This window comes from Myotis davidii, unplaced genomic scaffold (genome assembly GCF_000327345.1).
Source record: "Myotis davidii unplaced genomic scaffold, ASM32734v1 scaffold46, whole genome shotgun sequence".
Taxonomy (NCBI): domain Eukaryota; kingdom Metazoa; phylum Chordata; class Mammalia; order Chiroptera; family Vespertilionidae; genus Myotis; species Myotis davidii.
The window spans coordinates 5,667,041-5,680,106 of NW_006383006.1; the positions used below are offsets into that span (position 1 = coordinate 5,667,041).

At 55.8% G+C, this 13,066-nt stretch overlaps 1 protein-coding gene across 1 annotated transcript in view; it reads right to left on the minus strand.

Moving 5' to 3' along the window:
* Positions 1-4,056: 4,056 nt before the first annotated feature.
* PAK6 (p21 protein (Cdc42/Rac)-activated kinase 6) overlaps positions 4,057-13,066 on the minus strand; it is a 54,545-nt gene continuing 45,535 nt past the window's right edge. Inside the window, exons 6-12 of the mRNA XM_006778166.2 lie at positions 9,620-9,708; positions 8,612-9,352; positions 8,343-8,476; positions 7,892-8,018; positions 7,658-7,783; positions 7,067-7,201; positions 4,057-5,617 (exon numbers count right to left, since the gene is read on the minus strand). Coding sequence (XP_006778229.1) covers positions 5,450-5,617; positions 7,067-7,201; positions 7,658-7,783; positions 7,892-8,018; positions 8,343-8,476; positions 8,612-9,352; positions 9,620-9,708 — 1,520 coding nt within the window. The 3' untranslated portion in view covers positions 4,057-5,449. The remainder of the gene's footprint in view (positions 5,618-7,066; positions 7,202-7,657; positions 7,784-7,891; positions 8,019-8,342; positions 8,477-8,611; positions 9,353-9,619; positions 9,709-13,066) is intronic.

Sequence of the window (13,066 nt, forward strand, 5' to 3'; positions counted from 1 at the left end):
CGCATCCCGAGGGCGGCCCGGGCTCCGGCCGCTTGGGTTTGCGCCGACGCTCCACGGCTCCCGACATCCCCAGCCTGGTCGGGGACGCACCGGGGTCCGAGAGCGGCCCGGAGTTAGAGGCCAACGCTGTGCCGCACTCGACGCCTGGGCCCCAGCCTTGGCAGGCGGGCACGGAGGAGGCCGTGGTGTTGCATGATCAGCGGTAAACAGCATAGAGGACGAGCCGAGTTCCCTGCACCTGCCTGCCTCTGCTCCACTGGGATTTCTCTTCCTTCCAGGGCCTCTCTTTCCTGGCAGTTCCCCTCCCATCGGACCCCACTGCCGAGAGGAGTGGCCTTCTCTCTGAAAGGGACCCCTATTATTTCTTTTTTGTGCTTGTTGGTATTTTTGGTATTCCCTGCCTAGTCCCACCTTCCCTACAGCCTGCATTTCTTGTCTGGAAAGGCTGGTACCATGGGCTATAGCTTCCCAGGAAGATGGACCTCCCCCCAGCCCCCACCCTAGGGCTCCGTCCTGAGTCTGTGGCTCCTGCCTGTTCTCCTTCCCATTGTCAGGTTTCCCCACACCCGGGCAGCCAGGCCTGAAGACTGAACCTGTACAAGGGCCTAGCACCGCCACCTCCCCCCCCCCCCATGCTGACAATCATACCACGCACGACCTAAGTTTTCCATTCCCTTAAGTTGGAGAAGGGGAGCAGCTAGGTGGGCCTCAGAGACTAGGGCTGATTAGGAAAGAATCAAAAGGTTAAGTTTTCCTGGGGAGACACTCCTGCCCCAGGGCAATGAAAGCCTATCTTGGAAGTGGCAGAGCCCGGGGTGTTGAATGCTTTTTGTCCCTGGAACCAGCTTCTGGGTAATTGCAGTTCCTCCACCTCTGACCCAGGCCCACCCAGAATTCAACGTGGTTGACAATGCGTGGTCATTGCCCCAGCCAGCGCCCACCCAGCCCATCCCCAGGCTCTGCTACATTTGAGTCTCCTCTTTGAGGTCTCGCCCCTCCTGGCCCAGCCTATTTCCTTTCACTCTCAGAGGCCTGAAATGAAAAGGACTTAAGCACTTCTCCCGCCCCCACCGCCTCCCAGCTCCCGCATCCCCCACCGTGGGTGCTCCTGCCGGTGGAAACGGTTGCGAAGGTTTTGCTTAATTGTATTTGTTCCAATCCTCGAAGAGCTGGTGTTTTGGGCCTTTGTATATGAAGCAGAAAGCAGCAGGTCTGATCCGGGCTTAAGAACCTGACAATGTCTCTTTAAATAGAAGCTCCGCGAGGGGGATAATTGACTTGAAGTGTTTGCCACGTTAAACGGCGGCGCGCGGGAGTCGGAAGCCCACACGAGCCGCAGGCCCGGGTTTAAATTACATCAGACTCCGGCGAGAGCCGGGAGGGGGCTGTTAAAAGGCTCCTGCCTCTCGCTGGGCTGTTAATGGAGGGCTGGGCGGATGATGGATGCTAGAAGTCGAGACCAAGGACCCCTGCTTCTGCTCCAACGCGTGGGACGCAGGCCCGGCCCCGCTTCATTGCTGGGCAGATTAGTGAGTCAGAGGCAACCGCAGAGAGGAAGCTAAAAGCCCCTTCCCTGCGGCCCGGTCCTCGTTCTGTTCCCTCCCTCGCCGCCTAGGCGGGTGTGGCGAATCGCGAGCTCTAGGACCCTGCGGGAGCGCTAGCGCTTGTATCTGTGCACCTAGCCCGTCTGGTAGAGGCACGTGGGGGCTCTTTCTGTGAACCCCGAAGGTTGAACTGCACCCCCTTTTTTACCAGCAGAGGGGTCTTTGCATGACGTCGATCTGCTCGTCTTTGCAGAACGGAAGGTTTCTCACCAGTAACTCTAAGGGAACTGCCCAAGGAGAGAATGACCTGTGCTGAGAAATTGGGCCTGGGGGTGAGGAGCGGGTCATGTGGGGGTAGCTGTCAGATAACTCCCCAATCCTTCCGCCTTTCCAGGCCCGTGAGGCCGCCAGGGCCCTACACTGGACGCGATCTCTGGTGCCCCCTGGTGGCAGCGCTGCGCTCTCTTCGCTGCGCCCTAGTTCGGAGTTTGGACTTCCAAGTTTTATTTGGGGTCGCCGCTGTCTACTTCTCCCTCCGTGTGCATTTACCCATGGAATCCTCAAACTCTTGAAGTATATTAAATCCTTATACTTGAAGTCATTTCACAGCAATGCAGTGAGGGACAGTGAACAAACACTTCGCATTTGGAGTAGCGGGAAACCCAGACCCGTCATTAAAGACCCCAAGATCTTCCAAGTTAAGGTTCTGTGTCCGGAGCGGTCCTGCTGTCTTCTGAAAAACTGGAGCCCCCAAACCCTCCCTTCCGACCGCTGAACCTGGGGACCTACCGATTATGCACTGTTGTTTTTTTCTGATGAGCTTTGCTTTTGTTGGGGGGCATTGTGCCCTTTCCTCACTTCTTTCTTCTCAAACATCTGCTGGGATTCCCTTCGTCCCGCTGTCTGGGTGGTGGGTAAACAATACAGAAGCTCCTGAAAAGCTAGAGGGAGAGGGTCTGGGGAGGGATGGGGGTAATTGGACACCCCAAGTGCAAACTCCTTTTTTTCTGATCCTTGCTTGCTCACTTATTCCAACTGTGTTTAATTTTCATGAAACTTCTAATGGCGTAAGAATACAAGCCTTTTGGCTTCAAAACACCATGAGGTCTGGGTTGCACATTGTGTTGAAGGTGCTGTATCTTTCAAGTGTCACTGGCGGGACTTTGGTTGAATGTCACCTTGCGCCCTCTTTATTGGGTGAGCAGCCATGAGGGTTGCTCTCCCTGGATTTGCCCAGGGCTGGGTGGTTGAAAGTGATGTTTCTGAAAAACACAGCCGATTGTTCCTGCCTGAACTGAATTGTGTGTCCGACTGACTTGCTGTTCTTGCAGATTTCTTACCAGGCCCAGCTCCGTGCAGAACTTAAACGTTTCACCACATTCGCTTTCCTGAACTTCCACTCATTGTCAGCCCCAAGGGCGTTGGGGCTGGGGTCCTCTCTAGCTCTCTCCACTTTAGAAGAGACTTTCTAAACATTTTGCTTTTCCGATCCTCGTTGCTTTTGTCATTGTGAAGCGTTACCCATGCCACTGGAGTCTGGTCCTCTAAGATCAAACTCAGAACACTGGTCTGTGCGAGGCTAACTGATGTATGCACATGCTTTTGGGGTGACACTGTGTGGGGGAAGGACTATTAGAACTCAAAAGAATAATAAATCCAGTATTGTTCAGTTTCAAGAACTGGCCTCTCTTTGCCTTACCAACCATTCCTGACTGTGGGCTCCCTCTGGAGAGGTGCGGAGGTACACTTGCCTCCGTGTCTGCCCCTCCCTCTGTGGCTGCCTCCAGGTCAGACTCAGGTGCTGTTTCCGGCTGAGCTGGTGGCACTAGGGCCCTCGGACCAGGGCAGCTATCTAGCTGGGAATGCTATGGGGAGCCGGAGATGGTCTGCATGGCCCCTTGCTCCTGGTTAGGAGGTTTCAGTGAGCCCTGGGTTAGGCGGTAAGATGCTTCTAGCTCTTAACTCTCAAGAAGTTAAGTACTGGAGTCAGTGTCAGAGCTAGAACTTTCAAGATAATTTCATCCACTCACCTCAATCCCAGGACTAGAACTTGCGTTTCTTAATTTCCAGCCACTGCGCTATCAAAACTCCTGTCTCCCTCAAAACAGAGACAGCTTTCTCATTGCAAGCAGTGCCAGGCCCTTCCTAGGGACGGCTCGAGGAGAGCAGCCTGTGACTTTCCGGGGAGGGAGAAGCTGCTGCAGAGAGTGGTCATCAGCCCTGGTGGCTGCCCCCAGAGCCCATGTAGGGCCAGCAAGCCGGACACTGGGCCCTGGGCGTGGCTGGGCTCTTCTCCCGGGGAAGGAAACGTTCCCAGCTCTTTCAGGCCCAAGGGTATTTCACTTCCTGTTTCCCCCATTCTCTGCCCACACACCTCCAGGGAGTTGGGTTTTCTGTGGACTTGCGTGGCCACTGGGAAGCTCCCGTTGGGGAGGAGGAGGGCCACCTAGACACCCACTACAGAGTGTCCATTCAAAGGCAACTGAGCTCCACTCCCAGAGACAACAGGAAGTCCGAGGTTTTGAACACTCAGTTTAATTTAAAACAGGCACAAGTGCAAACAATTCACAAAAGTTTCTAGGGAAGATGCTTTTGTTTTTAAAACTGACCTTTAAAAAAGTCCTTGTAATTTTCTTTTCTTTTTTGCCCCAAATTAGGCCACAAGGGAGCAGAGGAATCTAAAAATATGATCTAGATTGGGCCCAGACACCTGGAGCGCTTCCCGGGGCGTCCCTGTCTCACAATAGCCCTGAAGGCACGCAGGGAAGGAGGACAAGAGACAGGTGCCCAAGGAGGCAGTGAGAGGCAGATGGTTTTCACAAATGGGGTGCCAGTCTCTTGACCTGATGGAACCCCGGGAACTGGTTCACCTCCCCCAGACCAGGATTTTGAAAAGAAGGGTCCCTGATGTCCTGGTGATTGAGATGAAGCTAACAGGTAAAATGAAGTTTCTTTCCTCCTCCTTGCACACGTGGGCTCCGACTCCATCGTACGGGAGAAACTCGGAAAGCTGCCCAGCCCCCCGGATGTGTCGGCCTCAATACAAACCTCTTCTCTGGTCAGGTAGAGACACGGGACTTAAGGGGTGGGAAGCCATGCCAAGGAAGCAGGTCTCTTCAGAGCAGAACTCAGTGGGAAAGAGGATGAGGAAGCCTTACTGAAGGGGCCAGGCTCTCGGGGTGACCTTCACTCTCACACACACACACACACACACACACACACACACACACACACACGAGCACTTGCATCCTGTAAAGTGACACCACCTTTACCACCAACCCCAGTATCTCTCTTTCACCCAGAAAATGTCCCTTCTGCTCCCATGGCCCACAGGCAGGCTGTTCATAGTTCGGAGCAGGCTGTGCATGACAGTGCTGTGTGTTGGCAGTGCAGGCGGGTCGGGAAGCAGGTGCAGGTGGGACTGTGCCTTCAGGAAGTCAGACACAGGGAAGATAGATAGACTTAGGTAATAAAACCTCCCCCATGGCCCTCTTGAAACATCAGGGTTAGGAACTGGAGCTGAGGACAGCAAGTAGCCTGGTAAAGACAGGCACTCTGCCCTCATGGGTGGCCTGGGATGCTGCCTTAAAAAAAAAACACGCAGCAGCCATTTCTGCTGTGTTGGCTGTCGTGGCCAGAAGTGCTGGTCTCCGTGTTTCTTAGAAATATCCCTGTGCAAATAACAAAGGGTCATCCTGAAAAAGGGGTCTCCATCATCCCAAAGGCAACTGGGGACTCTCTTGGGAGGGGGAGAGACTAAGGGGCAGGTCCGGCCTGGCCCAGTGGGCGGAGGGGCAGGAGGGGGGGAGTTTCACATTCAATCTTTGGAGAGAATACTGAGAGAATGAGTTGGCTGCCCCGTGCCCCTGCCCGTGGGCACAGGCGGCAGGCGCACTCGGGTGGGCTCAGCAGGTGGAGGTCGGCTTGCGGTAGAGCTGGATCAGGGGGACCAGGCACTCGGGGAGCCCAGTCTGCAGCAGGAAGGGATGGTCCAGGAGCTCCTGGGCTGTGGCTCTCTCCTGGGGGTCCCGCACCAGCATCCGTTCCAGGAAGTCTCGCAGCACTGGGGAAACCTGTGGAGACCAGGCAGTGAAATGAAGCGACAATTTGTAGTCATTTTGGGGGGACCCATATGCCTGATCCCACCATCATGTGAAAGTCTGAAGTTCTTTCTTTTCTTTCTTACTTCCTCCCAGGATGAGCGTTTCTGGGATTATCAAGTAAGTAAAGAAAATCAGCATTAGTCCAGGAAAAGTGGTCAGATGGCCTCCAGGGGGTGCTGCTGAGCAATGGGATTAGGGCACCTGGAGTGCTGGGGTGTGTGTGTGTGTGGGGGCGGGGGGTTGGACTCTAAATACAGACCCTTCCACACCCTGTTTCTTTGGGCTCTCTCAGCTTTCAGGTTCCATGGAAAGGGGCATGGGATTGGTATCAGTGATCTAGTTCTGGGTTTATCTATAATCTCTGGCAAATTGCAATTTTCTCTAGGCCTCCGTTTTCTCATCTGCAAAATGGGCTAATGTTCTTGTTCTGTCTGCCACGGAGGACTTCAGTGAGGACAAAAACGAGGTCAGGGGCGAAGAAGTGTTTTTGGAAAATAGAAAAGAACAAGGGGTGGGGGGGGGCCTGAAAAGAAAGATTTCTTTATTGCTCTAAGACTTGAGTCTAAGTCAAAGTCTTGTATTGGTTCTTTTTGAGCCAGTATCTTGGGAGAGGCTGAGTCTTGGGTCTGTTACAGAAGGCTACCTCCTCTGGGGAATTAGTCAACTAGAACTCTCCCCTATCTGCTAATCTTGTGGTCAGCAGTGGTCTCCAAGGACCAGCTGTCTCTGAGGCGTTCCCGTCTGTCCTCCCATCTACCAGTAGCTGTGTTGGGGGGCCACAGATCTTGCCATGTGGGGACAGGGCTTCAACACTCTGGGACACTTCTCACTCTGGCCACTAGGTGGTGGTGCCACTTTGCAGCTTTGTGCTGACCTGGCCAGGGGTGGGATGAAGGGGGCGGGGAGGGCAGGCTTGTAAGGCCTCCTGGTTTGGGTAGATTAGGTTGAAAAGGTTTACACATACACACACACACACACACACACACACACAGGTTTTAAGGGAAAAACTAGCTCAGATGTGGTCAGAAAGTGCAGTGATGGAGGACAAGCCGATTCCCTGCGATGGACTGGGGGATGCTGCCATGGTACGGCTCCCCTGAGAGAAGGGGTTGAGGTGTCCGCTCAGCTTCTCTAGATTCTTCTCCAGAGCATCAGGAATTCCTGGACGCGTTGCTTTCCCTTCTCTCAGGCTCCTACCAATCCCTTGCAGGGAGAAACTTGTCCGAGTGACCATGGGAGTTTGCTTTTAGATGTGGCTCCACACCCAGGTGCAGGTGTCATATGGAGAAAGGGGTACCTCTTCCAGCATCCCGGACCCTCGGCTTCTGCGAAATGGAGGGCTGGGCTGGAGCCCAGGCTCTGGGCCTCTGAGCCCCAGGAAGCATTCGGTCTGTGGGGCCACACTGTGCATGGACTGACCTTGTGGGAATTCTTCAGCTTGGGCGGGGAGCTGTCCCGGAGCCTCTTCATCGCTTGCACTGGGGAGTCGCTGAAGTAGGGTGGCTCCCCGTCCACCATCTCAATCACCATGATGCCCAGAGACCAGATATCCACCTGCAGGAGGAGAACGTCCCTGACTCCACTGGCCAGAGCCTGGCCCCGTGGTCACAGCACGCCGCAGTCCAGGGAGGCCACCGCGGTCTCAGTTCTCCTTAGTGAGTTGGCCTCCGTCCGGCCACTGGCCCTGTGGGCAGTTACTTCCTGCACGAGTGACCTTGACTAGGGACACAGCGGTCAGCCACTCTCTGAGAAAGGACATCGCACATGGGGAAGCCTGGCCATACCCCTGGCCCTTGAGCTGAGGGCTAGCATTTTGGGGACCAGTTTGTGGCAGCAAAGTCACAGGCAAGAGCAGATGCCTCCAAGAAGGGACAGTGGGCAGTGGGGTAGGGGACTGACTGAGTGGGAACCCGAGAAACGGCCTATTTTTGATGGGAGGGGCCAAAAGTGTTAGAGCTGTGTGTTCCCACGCCTCTTCCGGGAGGACTGGGGGGTGGAGGGCAGGGTTACCTCGGTGGCGTACAGAGACCTGGAGATCACTTCAGGGGCCATCCAGTAGGGCGTTCCCACCAGGGACTTCCTCTTAGGGACGTCTTTGCTGATCTGAGCACAGAATCCGAAGTCTGACAGTTTCACCTAGGGCGGGGGTAAGAGGGAAAAGGGAAGTGGTGAGTTAGGAGGAGGAGCTATGCCGGGAGCAGGGCAGTGGGGAGCATGGGTGTGCCAGGGTGGGGAGGGCCCTACCCTGCCATCCAGGGTCAGCAGAATGGAGTCGCTCTTGATGTCCCGGTGTATGACGCCCTGGGCGTGCAGGTACGCCAGGGCCTGCAGCACGGCCTCGCACACGGTGGCGATCTGCTCCTCGTTCAGCCTGGACAGGGAAGGCAGGGAGAGAATGTTAGCTTTGGCTGGGCTGCAGGACAGATGGGCTGGGAGCCCCTGGTACCAGGCCCCACAGCCCCTGGGCCTTGTGTGTGGGAGCCCAGACCTGGCGGAAATGGGCCTGGGCCTAGGCTGGACACCTCCTGCCCTCCCACTCCCCTGAGGCCCTCGGGTCTATGAATCCACACAGACAGGTGAGCTCAGGACGATCTGATAGTTCCCCCAAGTCTGCTGGGCCCGAGGCTGCCTGAAACCCTTCCAGGGCAGTGGTGGGGGCAGCCAGCACTTGGGACCCAGCCCTCCAGCTGCCCACCTGACTTGGGAGATGATGTCCGTGAGGGCCCCGCCCTGCAGGAACTCCATGAGCACCCACAGCTCCTCGCCCACCAGGTAGCTCTTGTACATCTCCACCACGTTGAGGTGCTGGTAGTCCCGCATGATCACCACCTGGGGGCGGGGTGGGGGGAGGTGCCTGAGTGCCGGGTAGGACGCACCGCCCTGCTTGTACCTGTCCCTGTCCGTCCTGGCTCGGTGTTCACTGCCCAGCCCAGATGCCCGCCCGCACCCACCCTCTCCTCCCACCTCATTAAAGAGCAGCTCCCTGCGCTGCTGCTTCCTGAGGTCCATCATCTTGACGGCCACCTGGCGGCCCGAGTGCTTCTCCCGCGCCAGGCAGACGATGCCCGTGGAGCCCTCGCCAATCTTCACGTAGCTGTCCAGCAGCAGCCGGGGGTCGCCCTGGTCCACCACCATCCTGAGTGCAGCCTTGAACTGCTCGTGCGTCACGATGCCCGTGTCCTCACCGGCCAGGGCACCCTTGGCTACTGCGGGGTCCTGGGGCAGGTACAGGTTGCTGGTGCTGATCTGGGCGTGCCGGGTGCGGGGGGAACCAGCAGGGGAAGACCGGCCCGGAGGAGGGCCGGCGGCTGGGGCTGTACGGAGGGACTTCTGGGGGCTGCTGGTATCTGAGGTGGTCAGAGGGCTGAAGGTCCCTATGGGCTGGTCTGCAGGCAATGACTGGGCCTTGGCCACCAGGCTTGCGGGGGAGTCTTTCTGTGGTGGCCGGAATGAGGAGTTGGGCTGCAGGGGAAAAAATAAAGACATGGAGAGGGGTTTGGCTGTGGGAATGTTTGGAGCAAACTTCCCAGAGACAGGGGGTGGCTGCTGGGACCCCCAGACATGGGCAGGGTTAGGCAGGGCATCACACCAAATTGGGGAGGTGCCACAAGCAAAGGTTTTCAAACGGAGCTGAAGCCAAACCACAGTTCTGCTCGGGGAAACCAGCCCCCATGGCTCCCAGCTGAGCAGACCAAACAGGAACCTCTACAACCAATTTGCCTGCTCCCGGGAAGACATAAAAGGCAGAGTCCCTGGGGTGCTCTTGTGCTGGGTGTTTCTTCCTGGGGAATTGACAGCCAGGCCCCAGGAGGCCACTGGGAGGCAGTCCCCCCGCTGCTGCAGGGCTCCCTGGGGAATCTGGGTCAGAGGCAGTGGTTCCCATGGCTCCCCACAGAGGATCCCAGAGCCATGTTTCCATCGGGGGGTTTCCAGACCCCCAGGCTGGGGACATGGTTCCAGAGAAACCCAAACCCCATCCTTGGGTCCAGGGGTCCCGGGGAGGTTTTCTAAGGGCTCCCCAGAGGAGCCCCTCCACTTGCTCCCAAGCATGGAACTCCTGCCTGAGGGCCCCCACAAGGAAGGGAAGGTAGGCCTATCCTGTGGGCAGGGAGGGGAGGTGGTGCTGAGTGGCAGGCTGGGCCCATCCCTGGAAGCCTTCGAGGCTCCTTGCCTTTCTGGGTCCAAGCTCTCCTGCCAGCCCTGCCAGGAAATGGTCCCTTCCTTAGGGTTCTCCCCAGGCGGCTGGCATGTGCAACATGAGTAAGGATTTTGTGGGTTGTTTTTAAAACATAGATTTGTATTGATTTCAGAGAGGAAGGGAGAGGGAGAGAGGGATAGAAACATCAATGATGAGAGAGAATCACTGATCAACTGCCTCCTGCATGCCACACACTGGGGATCAAACCTGCAACCCGGGCATGTGCCCGACCGGGGCTTGAATTGTGACCTCCTGGTTCATAGGTCGAAGCTCAACCACTGAGCCACACCGGCCCAGTGAGGATTTTGTGCTTTCAACAGGGGCACGGGGAGAGGGCCCTGTATAGCTTACAGGGGACCTCCAGGAGCTGCAGACAGGCTTCTTGGAACTTCTCAGATCCCATCACATCTGGTTGTCTAGGTGCCCAGTGGCTTCTGTCCTGATTCCTGGAGCTGAATCAACTTCCAGGAAATCTCAGGCAGCCCACGTGGGCTGAGTCGCTTGGGCTGCGGAGCTCAAAGTCTGGGCCTCAGGCCCACCCGGCTCTGCCAGCGCCTTCTCAAGCTCTTCAGCACCCCGCCCCCACCACAGTCCTAGGCCTTGTCCAGGGTCAGGGTGTCCCTCCCTGCAGAGTGGAGAGCCCCGCAGTGACGTGCCTGGGACAGGAACATAGGGTGGTGGGGCCAGGCTTGGCCCTCGCCCCAGCAGGGACGGGTCCCAAGTGTCCCTTCGTCAGCCCTGCTGCCTGTCTCCACAAGGAGGCAGCTTTTGCTTAAGGTAACCCCAGGAGGAGACCCGATGAAACTCGCTAACCCACCCCAAGAAAGGGAAAGGAGACAAACATGAAATTAATGAGTGGTTAGGGGTTGTGGACTAATCTGGAGTTACTGTGTGACTGAGGCCTCTTCTTGAGCAGGAAGCCATGGGCAGAGTCCTGCGTGGACTTACAATGATGCCTCCCGGGCCATGGTGACAGCACCAGGCTCTCCAGCTGGGAGCCTGGGGGCCTTACTGTAAGTGCCCCAAAGACAGAGGCCATGTCATGATATTAAAAAAATAATAAAACCATACATTAAGGGCTTAACACTTTGACAGGGGCCTTCAAGGCATTGTCTCCTTTAAAGCTTATAACCCTGGGGGTTGTCTTACGAGCCCACGGGCACTACCATCACATTTGTGATGAGGAAAGAGGTAAACTTGCCAGAATCACGAAGTCGTAGGTGGCAAGGCCAGACTGCAGCCCCGTCAGCCCGACCGCTCACCCCTATGCTACAGTCCTGTTGGTGTCCTGTGTCATTGGCATGTAATGGAGCACATGGTACACAGTAGGGGCTTAACCAATGTCTGCTGATTATTGAGGTCCTTTGACTTGGCCTTTCTGCCTCTAAGTGGAACCGCTTCCAACATCCCCAAACTTATAACCGTCTTACCTCTTGGGCCCCCACCCCCACTCGAGGTCTTCTTTTGCTCTTTAGCCAAAGTGAGTGGCCAGAGACCAAGCTGCTGGGCCGAGTCCCAGAGCCTCAGGGCCACAGGCCTCCTGCAGCCACTCCTGGCACACATGGCCACTGGCAGCCTGACCTCTCGGACACCAGTGCTGCCATGGGAGCTGCTGTGAGTGCCAGAGCCAGCCCCTGGCATATGCTGAGGGCAGAGAGCTGGCTGCTGGCTTGGTCTGGGGGTTCCTGGGGCTTCCCGTCTGAGGTAATTTGTCTAAAGCAGTGGATTTCAACTAGGGGTGACTTTACCCCGCAAGAAGCACTTGGCAATATCTGGAAGGATTTGTGGCAGTCCCCTTGGTGGGGTGCTAGAGTCTAGTGGGTAGAGAGTGGGGACACTACTAGATCCTACAGTACACAGGACACCCCGACGCCCAAAGATCGTCTGATCCAAATGCCAACAGTGCTGGGCTAAGAAGCCCTGGCTCAGAGCGGCTCAGGCCCGGCTTAGAGTTTTTCTCTAGAGCAGTGGTTCTCAACCCTCCTAATGCCGCGACCCTTCACTACAGTTCCTCATGTTGTGGTGACCCCCAATTTCATTGTTACAAATTGAACATAATTAAAGCATAGTGATGAATCACAAAAACAATATGTAATTATATATGTGTTTTCCGATGGTCTTAGGCGACCCCTGTGAAATGGTCGTTCAATCCCCAAAGAGGTTGAGACCCACAGGTTGGCAACCCACAGGTTGAGAACCGCTGACCTACAGTGAAGATTAAAGACTCCTCTGGGATGAGAAGCCACTGACATCAGAGATAGACAGCTATCCCAAGACATTGACAAGGCCTGTATACCCACAAATTGATCCTGAACTTAAAAAACCACTTGATTGTCTTTACCTGTCTGCTTATGATATTAATTATAATAATAGTTATATTGTTCTTTGGGCTTTTCTCAAACTGTTAATAATTAATAAAGGTGTATAAGATAATTTTTGTATTATCAATATACTTTTATGGTTTCTCTTTTACAGTTTAGCAAGAATTTTATTACAGAAGAAAAGGGATGTGTGTGTTTCGTCCCAAAGCCCAGAGCCTTCCCTGGGCGCTTGGGGCTGGTGGTGACTTAGAAAGGTTGAGGGCCCAGGCCACTCTCCAAACTCCCCAGCCCCGTTCAGGCTTGACCAGACTGGCACCGTCACTGAGGGGAGGACCCAGGCTCGTCCTCCTCCAGGGAGGGGAGCCGCCATCCCTGGGCCCCCCAAATCTCTCAGGTCTGCCTTAGGGGTCCCGTAAGCTCACTTCTGCCGGCCCCTCAGGAAGGAGCTAGAGAACAGTGGCTGCCAAGACAGCGAAGGCCTCTGAGCCAGGCCTCTGCCTTCCTTCCCTGACTCACTCCCGACACCTGGGGCTGTCTCACCCTCTCTGACTCAGGCTTCTGACTAAAATGGGAAAGGATGTCACCACAGACAGGACGCCATAGGGCATGTAAGAAGCGCATTGTTCTCTGCCTGCCCAGAAATGTCACCGTGAGGCCCCCTTCACCACTTCCTTTCTTATAAGAAAAGTATGTGCATCTTAGACTGTCACGCAGGCCAAAGGCAGTCCTCCCGCTACCTCCGGACGCAGGCCAATTCAATCCTCTAGCTTCTCATATGACACACAAACTTGAGAATAAGTCATTCCAGAAATGCTAATGACACAAAACCACCACCGCTAGCGGAAGCGCAGGCGGGCATGGTCACCAGAGGGGGCGAGCTGAGTGCGGGGGGGGGGGGGG